At 30.8% G+C, this 13,648-nt stretch overlaps 2 protein-coding genes across 2 annotated transcripts; both read left to right on the forward strand.

Moving 5' to 3' along the window:
- The first annotated feature begins 2,050 nt into the window (after positions 1 to 2,050).
- Positions 2,051 to 5,694, forward strand: LOC123923900 (ER lumen protein-retaining receptor erd-2.2-like). Its single transcript, XM_045976651.1, has 6 exons — positions 2,051 to 2,340; positions 3,705 to 3,904; positions 4,210 to 4,353; positions 4,442 to 4,522; positions 4,716 to 4,843; positions 5,610 to 5,694. The coding sequence occupies exons 1-6, from the start codon at positions 2,115 to 2,117 to the stop codon at positions 5,647 to 5,649; spliced, it is 819 nt and encodes a 272-aa protein (XP_045832607.1). The 5' UTR covers positions 2,051 to 2,114; the 3' UTR covers positions 5,650 to 5,694.
- A 5,131-nt stretch (positions 5,695 to 10,825) lies between these two features.
- Positions 10,826 to 13,598, forward strand: LOC123923902 (ninja-family protein AFP2-like). Its single transcript, XM_045976652.1, has 2 exons — positions 10,826 to 11,495; positions 12,888 to 13,598. The coding sequence occupies exons 1-2, from the start codon at positions 10,964 to 10,966 to the stop codon at positions 13,355 to 13,357; spliced, it is 1,002 nt and encodes a 333-aa protein (XP_045832608.1). The 5' UTR covers positions 10,826 to 10,963; the 3' UTR covers positions 13,358 to 13,598.
- Positions 13,599 to 13,648: the final 50 nt, after the last annotated feature.

Raw genomic sequence — 13,648 nt, forward strand, 5'->3', positions numbered from 1 at the left:
TTACCTCTTTAGTTAGTTTGAGCACATATTGTGCCAACTAGAGAAGAGGTTAATATTTCTTAAAAAGAAAAAAAATTAATATAATTGGTTCTTTAGTTGCTAAAAAAAATAATAAATCACTCTAAATGACTAATTTTTTTTAAAGCAATATTTTATTTTTAAAAAATGAGCCTATTAGAAAAAATGTTAAAAAAATGAATCATAGCTGAAAATCTTTGAATGCATTTAATGCTATCTCGGTTATTTTATTGAAAGTAAAATATTTAATAAACCGCTTAATGAACAATCAATTAAATAATAATACTAATATTTTACATTTATTATGCATTAATTAAAACAAATAATCTATTTATAAAAAAAAATATACAGACAAATAATTTAAAGTTTATATTCAAATTAAATGTATATAATAATATAATATAATTTTTGGAGGCTTAAATATGAAAAACGGTCCCTGCAATTACGGCTCGTTTTGATTTTGACCCCTGCAAAAAAAAAAATTGATTTTAGTCCTTGCAAAATACCAAAACTTTTAAAAACGTCCTTGAGTTGAGGTGAATTTTTGGCTAACATGTCAAGTAATTAATGATTTGACAGATGCTGACTAGAATTTTTGATGATGTGGAATTAACATGTCATTTTTATTTAAAAATAGAAAAACGAAAAATAACATGTGAGATTTTTAAAAAAATTGAAATAGAAACTTAATATACTTACCAAAAAAATTAATATATTAGATTTTCCGTAAAAAAAATAAATTTAAAAAAAACAAAATAAATTATCAAATAGAAGAAAGAAATCACGCAAAGAAGAAAGGGACAAAAATTAGGGTTCCTGAATCAAAGCTGCGATTGAAGGACAATCATGCAAAAGAAGAATGAAGATGTCGAGTAGCCAAAGGTGGTAGCAGAGGTGGTTCGTCGATCTTCTTCAGTTTTTGTGGCAGAAAAGCTTCATGTGTGTGGGTGTCAAATACCCATGGTGATGTACAAAGCCAAGACGAACGGGAATCAAGGAAGACTATTTCGAAATGAGTGATAGCAGTAGAAGAACTCACGAAGAAAAACTCTGTGATTTGAAGAAAATGAACAGAAAATGTGTTTTACTTCTTTTCGTGTTTTCTTCTACGGTACTTGATAAAAAAAATTTAATCTAATATATTTTAAAATCTAATATATTAATTTTTTTTAAAGTATATTATGTTTCTATTTCTATTTCTAATTTTCAATTTTTATTTTTATTTTTTTTAATCTGACATGTTAATTCCACGTCATCAAAAATCCTAGTCAGTATCTGCCAAATCATCAATTACTTGACATGTCAGCCAAAAATTCACCTCAAGGACCTTTTTAAAAGTTTTGGTATTTTACAGGGACTAAAATTAAACTTTTGTTTTTGCAGGAGCTAAAATCAAAACAAGCCGTAATTGCAGGGATCATTTTCATATTTAAGCCATTTTTAGATATATACTCCTCTGTATGCAGCGGATAGTAAACTTTTTGGATATTGTGTATCTCACCATTTTAAACATATATAGTCCTCTTTTTATAGAAAATATATAAAATATTCTTATGAGAAATGGAAACTCTCGTTAAATAACAAATATTTATAAGAATAAATAAAGCAAGTAATTTACCAATATAGTGTGGCATAAATGGTAGATGCTTGATACTACTACATTTATGACTTTGGCCATTTAGTCTTGGGTTCGATCCCCAACCGGTGCATATGAAAATATTTGTTGGGAGAAGTCAATCCCTTAAATGAATCTCGATCACCTCGAGAGAGATTAGTCTTTGTAGTTGCGCGTAAAGATACCTATAGTTTACCAAAAAAATAAAAAAATAAGGCAAGTAATTCAAGTATGTCAAAGAAACCTTTTTCCTTTAGCTTTAAAAAAAAGAATAATATTCTTGACAAAAAAATCCCACAGTCAAAGACTTTCCATATTTTCCTATGGACTTTTCTAAAACGATTTCCATAGTCAATATGTGGTCTTTAATATCAAATCAAATATATTTCATTCTCTAAAATTTTGTGTGAGCACAAATACAAACTCAAGAAAAAATTATAACCCTGTTTTAGTTGCTGAATTTTCTTCTTTTGGTCACAAAATGGGATCAAAGAAGGATTTGGCGGTGAATTTTTTGACAAGATGGTTGGGGAAGAGATCAATGAAAGTGAAGATTTTTTTGGGGATATTGCTTGCTTTTTGTGCTATAGTGATTTTAAGGTACACTATCACAGAACCTGAATTTTTCTACTTTGCCTCTGGATCAATCCATATTGCTGGTCTTGTTATCCTTGTATACAAGCTCTTCGTTTACAAGACTTGTTCTGGTATGTTTCTTAGTTTCACATAATCAATTAAACATAGTTCGGGTCGGATTCACCATAGTCAATTTTTGCCGCATTCATGCATTGATAAAACATTGTTTAGATCAGATGATTTATATTTTAAATTTGTTTTATTTTTTATAAACTTGAAATTAAGATCGTCTGATATCAATTAAACAATCACAATGTTCTAAAATTCTAAAAGCGTGGATACGGCAACAATATGGCTATCCCATATTGTCTTTTTTTATTTTTTATTATTTCTTGTTGAGTAAAGGGTACACATACATATTCGAGAAAAATCGTTAAATAAAATTTAACCAAAAATTATTTTATCATCGAGAATTGAATTTGGTATTATTTTATCTCTTTAGATAGAGTTCGTTAATCATTTAATCTGAAATCTCGTGGTTGAACATTGTGATTGTACTAGATAATCATTCACTCTAAAGTTGTAGACATTGTAGAGTCGAACGCTCTTATAGTAGATGATATGGTTGCGAGGCTGCCGGAAGAAGAGTCGAGAGTGTGAACAACCAAATAATTTGATCAACGTTAGTTGTATCACTAAAACGTTTGTGATTCATGTCACCGGGCTGTGACTGATCACTAGAGGATGTTGATATCTGACTTGAACATAATTATTGAAAATTTTATCATTCTTAGTCTTCCAAATCAACCAAAGTCCAAAAGTGTAGCGTGACAAATTATTTTCGAACCATTTCTTGCCTTTTGCACTTGTCTACCCAATCAAGTTTGAAAATAGAAAAAGTATGGTGTAATAACAAGTTGTAGCACAATCCAACGGAACACAACATGCCATATCGCAATCGCAAAATCACACTGGTAGAAAAGATGAACCAAATTCTCTAGTGTCCCACCACAAAACACGCAATCATCTCCTTCCACATCGGTGATGACTCTTCGTCGGGCAAGATTAGTTTTGATTGGAATACGATCAAGAAACAATCGCCAAAAGAAACCACAAACTTTTGATGGAGTCGGACTTTATCTCAAGTTCATGTTTTGTGCTGATGTTCCTAAATAAATAATTGTTGAAATTTGATGTCTGGTGATCAGAATTTCATCTCTTAAGATGAATAAGTGAGAGACTCCAAGTTGAACACTAGCCCCTGTATATTGCAATGTTCCTGTCAACTAAATTATGTTCTCTTAACTATGTGACTAGTTTGATGAATATGCCAGGTCATGTTCTTTTGTTTGTATATTACTTTTTAAGTGTTGTTATTTCTATCCCATAGTGTTTATGTCATCTTAATTATCGATTTCATTAGTTAGTGAATATGTTATCTTTTAAGTTTTTACTTCATTTATGCTAACCTAAAGAACAATTTTTATATATTTAGGTTTATCCCTCAAGTTCCAAGAGCTGAACGCTGCATTCCTAGCAATAAGATTAGGTCTTAGCATCCACATGGAGGGTGATTACCGCACTGTGTTTGATTGCATATATCTCTTGTTAACTTTAACGATTATTTGGTTGATGAGATTCAGACTCAAATCATCCTATATCAAGGAGTTTGACAACATGTGGTTATCCTTTTTGGTAAATATGGTTTCATATTCTCTTGCTTGTGTCATTCTACTCTATTTGGTTCTTATTATAAGAAAAAAATTATTATTTTAGGTTGATTGAATAATTGAGATATTTGATTCATTAAATAACTATATATCTGATCTAGACCAGAATACTAGATACATCAGTTATCAGATATATCAATTATTCAATGAACCTAAAGACCAGAGGGAGTATATCATAACTATCAATGTTATACTTTGCATTGAAAGAATATGTATATGTTACATTACATTACATGTTGCATTTACTTGAAACATTTTATTGTGTACTAGGTGGTGCCTTCCGCAATTCTGGCAGTACTAATCCATCCAAGGTCACCTCAATATTACTGGATAGCTAGAGTCATTTTTGCATTCACTTTGTATTTGGAAACTGTTGCAATACTTCCTCAAATTCGTTATATGCAAAATGCAAAGGTTTAAAACCTGTACACTCTATTCTACTATATATATTTTTTTCCTTATAGAGTATGTTTTAATTGTGGCATATGTTTTCAATTTTCAGATGATTGAAACATTCACAGGATATTATGTATTTGCTCTTGGTATCTCAAGATTCTTAGCATTGGCTTATTGGATTATTCATGTAAGATTGATCATTAATTATTTTTTTGCTAATTTATATCCACCTAAAAATATTAAGGTGTAAATTAGCAATGCGCACATTTTTAGTTGTGCACATTAATATTTTTAGATGGGTGTAAATTAGCAACCTCAACAAATATATAAGGATCAAATAAATTGAATAATGTATATTAATGTTTTCTAACCTTTTGTAGATTTATGAAACTGGAGGGAGATATCTATTTTTCTTTGGTTATGGCTATTATTGGATGGTGGTTCTTCAAGTAATAGAGTTTGTTCAGTCTTTCATCTTAGCAGATTTTTGTTACTATTACATCAAGAGGTAAATCATTTTGTTTTCTTTTCTAATCATATTTATTTTCTTGTATACTTAAAATTTTTATGTAGTTTCAAAGAAATGTTAAGCAGCACTCTATTACCGCGTCTTGATGTAATAGATAGGAACCGTCAGATCAATAATTAACGGTTGAAATTGTTTATACTTCATTTATTACATCTAATTTGAACCGTCCGATCGTCTATAATTAATGGTTGAGATCAATTACAGCGGCAAACTGTTTGTTTCTGCTACTGTAGGCAATCCGGTCTCTATTGTTAACACTCTCAAACATTCATTCTTTGATTTGGTGAAATTCATGAGTCTCATCACTTTATATTAGACATATTTTCAAATTGAGAGACTCTCATTTATTCCAACTAATAAAATAACGAGTGTTGAATAGCGGTATTGAAAGCATTTCTCATAGTTACTCACAATAATAGTAATACACTGTCAAACTTTTTCAGCTAAGTGGTAAAATTGATGTAAATCTGAGCAATTATTTGAAAATGACATGAAAATTACTACTTTGATCTCTAAATATAAAACACTTTGGAGAATTTTCATTAACCCTATTATTCAAATTTCCAACTTGATTAATTAGAACTTTTATTAAAATACTATTCATTATTGTACATATATTTTTCTAACTAAAAAAATTAGTGTCAAAAAGAATACTATTAGAGTGTTAATAGTAAAATAAAATTGTATAAGAAACTTTTTGTTTGCATGTATTAATACTAATTTTCATATTGTTTTGTTTTTTCAGCTTCATGGAAGGGCAACTTTTGAAGAAGATGCCCGTTTAATGATCTTTGATTTGGTTAATACAATACAGTAAACAAGAGTTTGTCACATGTAACTAAAACTTTTCTAAATTCTTTTTATCTATCTATATATATATATTGCAATGAATTTTTCGATAAATTCACTAATACATTACATCACAATGAATTTTTTAGAAAAGGTTTGAACCGATAAAATATTTTAGAATTATAGATTTCATCGTAAAGATATATTTAAGGAGAATGTTAACTTGTGCCCTTAAGGGCACATGTTAAGAAGATAAATATGGAAAATATTTATTGTACTTGTGGTGTATTCAATTATCTAAACATTAAATTCTTTGTATCATTAAATGCTATATTTCTATTTTTAGGTAGCTTAACATGTGCCCTTAGGGCACAAGTTAACATTACCCTATGATTGAACAAGTATATATTTTGAAACATCATAATAATCTAAAGGTGTTTGAGGTGATATAAGATAAATGTTCTTAATGAGTTCTACCAAAATGATAAACTATGAGAATAAAAGGCCATTTTGATTTATAACACGCTCATGCGAATTGGCCATTAATTAGCTAGCTCAAGAGAGGACATGATTCTCCACTAATTTACCTATGTTCTTAAAATTATTTTCCATTAAAAAAAATAAAAGAATGAAATTTTCCATTATCATTTTGGTAGAACTCATTAAGAACATTTATCTTATATCACCTCAAACACCTTTAGATTATTATGATGTTTCAAAATATATACTTGTTCAATCATATAGTCCCAACATCTACCTTTTATCTCTAAGTCATTCGGTCGATGCCTTAATTAGATTATGTGTCATTGTAGACTCATGTGATTATATAACTCCATTTGTTTAGGGGTGGGCATAAAAACCCAAAAATCAAACCAAATATGTAAACTGAACCAAACCAAACCATTTAAAACTGAACCAATTTTGAAAAAAATCGAACCAAACTGTTTGTCAAACAACGAATCAGTTCACCGGTTTTTTTTATAAAAACTGTTAACGGTAAGCTGAACCAATAAACCAATAATCACTAAAACTCCAAAATTAAAACCCTAAAATCCAAATTAGAAGTCAAATATTTTTTCTTTCTCTCTGTATCTCTCAGCTTCATATCCGCCGTCACCCACTACATCACCACCAACCTCCATCGCAGCTCTGTCACTGCATCAATAGAAGCTTTGTTCTCTCTGTCTATCTCAGTTTTGTGTTCTCTCTCGACTTCGACCTGAACACAGTAAGGCTCGGTTACACGCTTCTACACAGATCTGGTGCGAGAGGTTCAAATTCCATCATTGTAGCAACATCAAACCTTTTTTTTTTGTACAATTATCATTGATTCATGTTATAAATTTGTTTTTTATATATATAAATTCTTGTTATTAAGTATTTTATTATTTTTTTTGGGTACAATTATCATTGATTCTTGTTATTATTACTAGCGGGCCAGACAGGCACGGAACGCGCCTGCGTGTGTCTAACTTATGTCCAAAAAAATGTTTTATATTATGATGAATTTGTTAATAAAAGATTTTTATTGCTAAAAAAATAAGGATATTGTTGGTATTATGAAAAATCGACACCAAAAATATTTGTATTCTCTTTTTATATAGTATAGATGTAGTATTAAGTTGGTAATCATTCATGTATAGGCAATTCATTTGCCACTTATTCACATTTTTATGATTTGAATTTATTTTTTATTTTTTTAAATTGATTAGTTAATTGAAGTTGTGAAACTAAGTCAAGGGTAAAATAGGTATATTGAAAAGTCCATCCCAAACTCACCTATCCTTTTTATATATTGTTATAGATTATTTTTTAATGATATTTACATGAATGATATTTTTTTGAAAGGTTATTATTATTATTACTGTGTCACATTTTTTTTTGGGCGAACCAGGTTCGAGGAAAAAAAATACTACTACTTTTTTTTTTGTTTACAATATGCTACTCCTACTTTAGTGTTAACATTTAAAACATTTGATTTTAATAAAAGATATTTTTACATGAATCGTGCAGTTGGGTCCAACTAGTAATGGTTTGCTTTTTTCAATATATAACCGGTTAACTGGTTAGCCGAACTGTTCAATTCAGTTTATGTTACAATTGCAGTTCGGTTTAGTTTTCTGAACCGTAAAAACAATTCGGTTCAGTTTTTTGCAGTTTTGGTTTTAAACTGAACTTTGCCCACTCCTACGTTTGTTTATACGTACTTCATTGTATAAACCATGATACATTAATGTTGGTATTTATAATCTTTTAACCGCAACTTTATAGTTAGCATACATAAAGTGCAATAAGAAAATGTTCAGTAATTCCATAGGAAAATGTAGTATAACTAGTATCCAGACATGTGCCAAGTATGAGTAAAAATACGTTTGTAGATTTATTGACTTATAAATAAGGGTTAAATATGTTTTTTGTCCCTACATTTTGTGTTATTGACAAGAATAGTCCCTATATTTTTTTATGGTGAAAAAAAACCTACAATTTTTTCCGTCATCAAATTTGGTCTATGCCGTTAATTTTTTTAACCGAGTGCTGGTGTGACATAACTAGCCAATAACATAATGACACGTGTCTTTTCCCACCATAATTATTGTGCACCTTTCCACACCATATCTTTCCTACATCGGTTGTTCTCAAAAGTCATGATTGCTTTTATTGTTAAGAAGTCCTACATCGATTGAAAGATGGTCTGACTAAGCGTTTATAAAGTAGAGGCAATCCTCATTTTACAAGTCAATTTTGTAAGGATGAGTTAAGCCCAATACTCAATTCTAAGATGGTATCAGAGCCTCTCCACGATCTGTTGGGCCATCTGTTATCAGGTTTCCGTTATCGGGCCACCTACCGTTTATATCCATGCACCAAGCCCAATAATGCTGAGCGTGAGGGGGTGCGTTAAGAAGTCTCACATCGGTTGAGAGATAGTCTGACTAAGCGTTTATAAAGTAGAGATAATCTTCACTTTACAAGCCGATTTTGTACGGATGAGTTAGGCTCAAAACTCAATTCTAAAATTTATCTGAGTCAACTTTGTTCAATTACACTAACATAATTAAAAAAATTCTCATTTTTGGGATTTATTCATTCATATTCATCACCTAATTCTCTAATTCTTCATCTCTGCCGCCGCAACACTACCATCATCTCCAAATCCAATGACTTCTTAGAAGAAACTTGATGAATGGTGGAAGAGTTGAAAGAAGAACTTGATGAATTTTCAGTTAGAATGTTCTTCAATTTCACGATAGATATTAGTCCACAGAAACCTGTCAATCTCCTAGGTTTTTAGTTTCAAAGGCCTTTGTACATCAAGTGCTTCTTCTATTATAATTTTCATGTCTGGCTTTCAATATGCAATAACATTTCAGCAACTCAGCAAGACAAATACAAACATTTTAACACTAATATAAGCTTAAATATGTTTTGTTACCGAGTCAAAACTTTTAACACTAATGTGAGTTAAAATAACAATTCTCAAGGAGGCGATTTCTTCCGAAGGAATAATTACTTGTTGCTTCCATTAAAATGTCGTTTGGATTATGTTAGCGAGGTTTGAGATGAAGTAGATAAGCTTTAGCTTTTGGAAGCTTATCCAATTATTTTATTTCATCTGTGGCTTTTTTTATATTTTAAAATTAAAAAATTACACACATGACATCTTATTCGGCTAAGTCAGTTGCCACATATTCATTGACTAAGTCAAAATTGAGGTTTTGCAAAAGGGGCTAAAGTTAGGGGGCCAAAACTGCTATTTTTTAAGTTAGGAGACTAAAATTGCAAGTTTGTGAAACTTAGGGGACTAAAAGTGCATTTTAGCCAATAAAATATCTATATAATATAAGAAAGTTGATTGTTCTGGTAAACTCATAATTGTCCTTGCTTAAGTTGTTGTCATGTGTCCAAAGTAAGGGTAATTGGTGTCCAAAATTTTGGTAACTAAACTGAAAGTACATAAGTAGTCAAGCAATCTAAGTCATATTCTATATTGTGAGTGCAAATGTTACTTTATTGAAAGACATAGTTGCATTTTAACCAAGCCACAAGCCGCTTAGAGCATGCACAATGGAGAACTCTAATTTTGAGTACTTAAATGGGTCCCACGTGGACACATCACTCATTTATTATTTTTTAATAATAGTACCTAATAGGTACTCAACTCCTCCAACCTAACACTTCTTAAAAAATTCTAAATGGGTCCATCAATAATTTCAAATCAATTTAAAAATGTGTGTGAGTCCCATAAAAAGAATATTTTAATCTAAAATAAGGTGGGTCCAAGAGGAGAGAGAGAGTTCTTATATGAGAAGTGGTACCTAATAGATACTCAAAGGTGTTTTGCTCCAATGGTAGTACCTAATAAGTACCATGAGTACCTAATAGGTACTACACCATTGGAGATGGTCTTAGTTACTTTTGAAAACAAATGCATGTGACAATGTCCTTTATTTTGCAGGTTGTCATGAATTATCTTTTGGAAGCAAACTATGATATTCAAATTTCAAATGAAACATATTTTTATATTTATCCAGTATATGTGAGACAAGTTCTATTAATAAAAATTTCAAAAAATTATTTTAACGGGTTAAATTCTAACTAATATATAAATTTTAACTATCATATACGAGATAAATTATCACTGAAAAAAAAAGTTTAAAATAATTATAATATGTGAGACAAGTTCTTACTAATAAAAATTTCAAAAGAATTATTTTACACGGGATAAATTATAACTGATATATAAATATATTCTATTAGTTGTTTCTTTCAATTTAAATATTTATGATTACAACCAATTTTAATTACCAAACTACAACTTAAAAAAATATCGTCGTAACGTTACGATTTAGCACGGGTCTCTTACCGGTAAGAGCTATAAAATTTTATTAAAGTAGTAAATAATTAAATATAAGAACAATAAAATATAAGTACAGTAGTCATTTATTACTCTATTTCTTTCCCACACGTGTCCCTTATTATCCTCCCACACTATCCCCTCATATTCCAACACGTGTCCCTTTTCCACTTTCCAAAGCAAAACTTCCACGTGTCTTTCTCAGAATCTTCTCACACCAGAACAGATTCTCCGTTTCTCGATTATTTAGCGGTGCTTCCTTTCTTAACGCTCATTACGTGTCAATAACCGCTTTTCTCCACTTCTCACATCTCGCCACGTGTCCTTCCTTTCTCTTTTTCCAACCCCACTTTATAAACTCAAAAATCAACACAATTTCTCATTTCACATTTTCAATTTTCATTATCAATTTTTTTTTGCATATGAAGCTATAGTAACAATCATAATATTCAACAATGGTGGAATTTGAAGAGGTTGAGCTTGATTTAGGGTTATCCATTGGTGGAGCTTTCAAAAAACCGGTTCAGAAATCAAAACCTGAATTAGAATCCGGTTTAACCGGTTTATATTCGGGTGAGAATCAAAGCAATGAAATGCAGAAAATGGATCAAAAGCGTGAGATTCTGGCTTTGAGGAGAATGGAGGCGAAGAGAAAACGAGAGCAAAAAAAAGGAACAGAAAACCGGTTCGGAGAACCTGAACCGGAATGTGAACCGGTTTTTAAGAAAGAGAAGATGGAGTTTGTTAACGGTGCTGTGTCTTGGATGGCTCCGTTTCAGGTGGTGCAAGCGCAACAGTATGGAGCTGTGCAGTTTGTGCCGTTAAATAACGGAATGGCGTTACCGTTTTGGTATGGGAGTGAGAAGAATGTGGGTGGAATTGATGGTGTTAGTTTTAACGGTGGAGATGGAAAAGTGAAATCTAATGGTGATTCTTCTAGGTGTAGTTCTTCTGCTGTTTCTGATTATCAAAGCTCTTCTCGTGAAGGTGAAATTTTTATTGTTGTTATTTCTTTTTTTTCTTTTGTTTTCTCTTCTTTGTTTAGCTAATAGCATGATGTTTTTGTTTTGTTTTGATTTTTGTTCTTAATATTAGATTTATACTATTAATTTATGATATTTCCTTCATATTTGATTGACTGAGCTCATAATCTTTTAAAGTTATTAAACATAAACAAGGAAAGAAGATTAATCAAAGGATGATTTTAGTTCAATTTGCATTATACATGCAGGAAACCCGACCATTTCACTCATCCGAATTTTAGCCACTAGACTACTTTCTAGAATATATATATATATATATATATATAATCAAGGTGCAATGGTTTCATTATTTTGTGTTTATGATACATGCATGTGAATATTTGATACAAATTGTTGGGTTTATTGTTTTTAGACATGACTTCTAATGATGATACTAGAATAGGTCAATGTAAGTCTAACTAAGAATTGTTCTTTTCAAGAATCGAATCGAACTTGGGTTCCTGATACATTACTTCTTAGGGTGGAGACAATTAACCTTTTGAAATGTCTCAAAGTCTAACTAAGAATTGTTCTTTTCAAGAATAGAACTTGGGTTCCTGACACATTACTTCTTAGGGTGGAGAGACAATTAACCTTTTGAAATGTCTCAAAGTCTAACTAAGAATTGTTCTTTTCAAGAATCGAACTTGGGTACCCGACACATTACTTCTTAGGGGGGAGAGACAATTAACCTTTTGAAATGTCTCTCCTATCATTGTTCTGTTGATAGGTAATCTTTTCCAACAAGTATGTAAGGATCGGGTTTGAACAAAAAAATTCCAATTTTGGTCCTCTATTTTCACTATTTGCAGATTTGGTCTCGACACAATTAACCTTTTGAAACGTCTCAAAGTCTAACTAAGAATTGTTCTTTTTAAGAATCGAACTTGGGTTCCCGACACATTACTTCTTAGGGGGGAGAGACAATTGACCTTTTGAAATGTCTCTCCTATCATTGTTCCGTTGATAGGTAATCTTTTCCAATAATATGTAAGGATCGTGTTTGAACTGAGGTTCCCTACTATTATAAAAAAAAAGCTTAATTGCAATTTTGGTACTCTATTTTCATTATTTTACAGCTCAATTTTAAAAGTTGGCAGTTGTAGTCCATCCATCAGATATTTTTTCTAAATTATGGTGATACTACCCGTTTTAAATTAAGTTTATAAATAAATTTTCAATTGTTTTCGATGTTGATATTTTTCTATCATTAGATCATTTATATCCCACTAGATCATATATATCCCACGTTGTTTAAAACATATAAGATTATCAATTTTTCAAACAATGTATTTTCTTTTTATTTCTCATTTGTACAGCCTTATATCTATAACATTCTTGCCATTTTTTATCTCAGATGGAGGGAGCACAGACAGTCATAGCCGCAGCCGCAGCCATTCATCTAATTCATTTGCAGAACTAACTCAGTTGAAAAATTCCAAAGAAACCAACACCAGAAAAACCCAACCTGAAGAAATTGCATCATCTCATCCTACAAGAAATCACAACAATGTGAATGAGTCTCAAACTCATCCAAACAACATGCAACTGCAACAAAATCCAATGAAACACAATGCACAACCTGCTACAATACCAATGAAAAAGCCTTTACCTCAAATGCCATATGTATCAACAAAAGGAAATGGACCCAATGGTAAAACAGTGAATGGTTTTTTATACACATATTCAAAATGTGATGAAGTTAGCATTGTTTGTGTCTGTCATGGAAGCACATTTTCACCTGCTGAGTTTGTGCAGCATGCTGGAGGCACAGATATTACACATCCTCTTAGACATATCACAGTAAATTCCTCTGCCTTTGGATGATGATGAGGATGGTCTTTTTTGTCTTTTAATTAATTATTATTATCAGTTTTATTTTAAGTAGCAGAAGAAATTATTCAATTAAGTGTTTAGTAATGCACTAATGTGGATGTTTAGGCAGAGTATATATTTTGTTGCTGGAGCTTTGGAGTTTTTTCTATCAACTAGCTATTCTAATTTCTAACCGTATTTATTAACAATTAACTTCATTATTTCCTTGTCTAAGATTTTTTACTAGTACTACTGCTATTGGATACTGGTTTGTGTTTACTTTTTTCTAGAAATGAAAGTTTT

This window comes from Trifolium pratense, linkage group LG4 (genome assembly GCF_020283565.1).
Source record: "Trifolium pratense cultivar HEN17-A07 linkage group LG4, ARS_RC_1.1, whole genome shotgun sequence".
Taxonomy (NCBI): domain Eukaryota; kingdom Viridiplantae; phylum Streptophyta; class Magnoliopsida; order Fabales; family Fabaceae; genus Trifolium; species Trifolium pratense.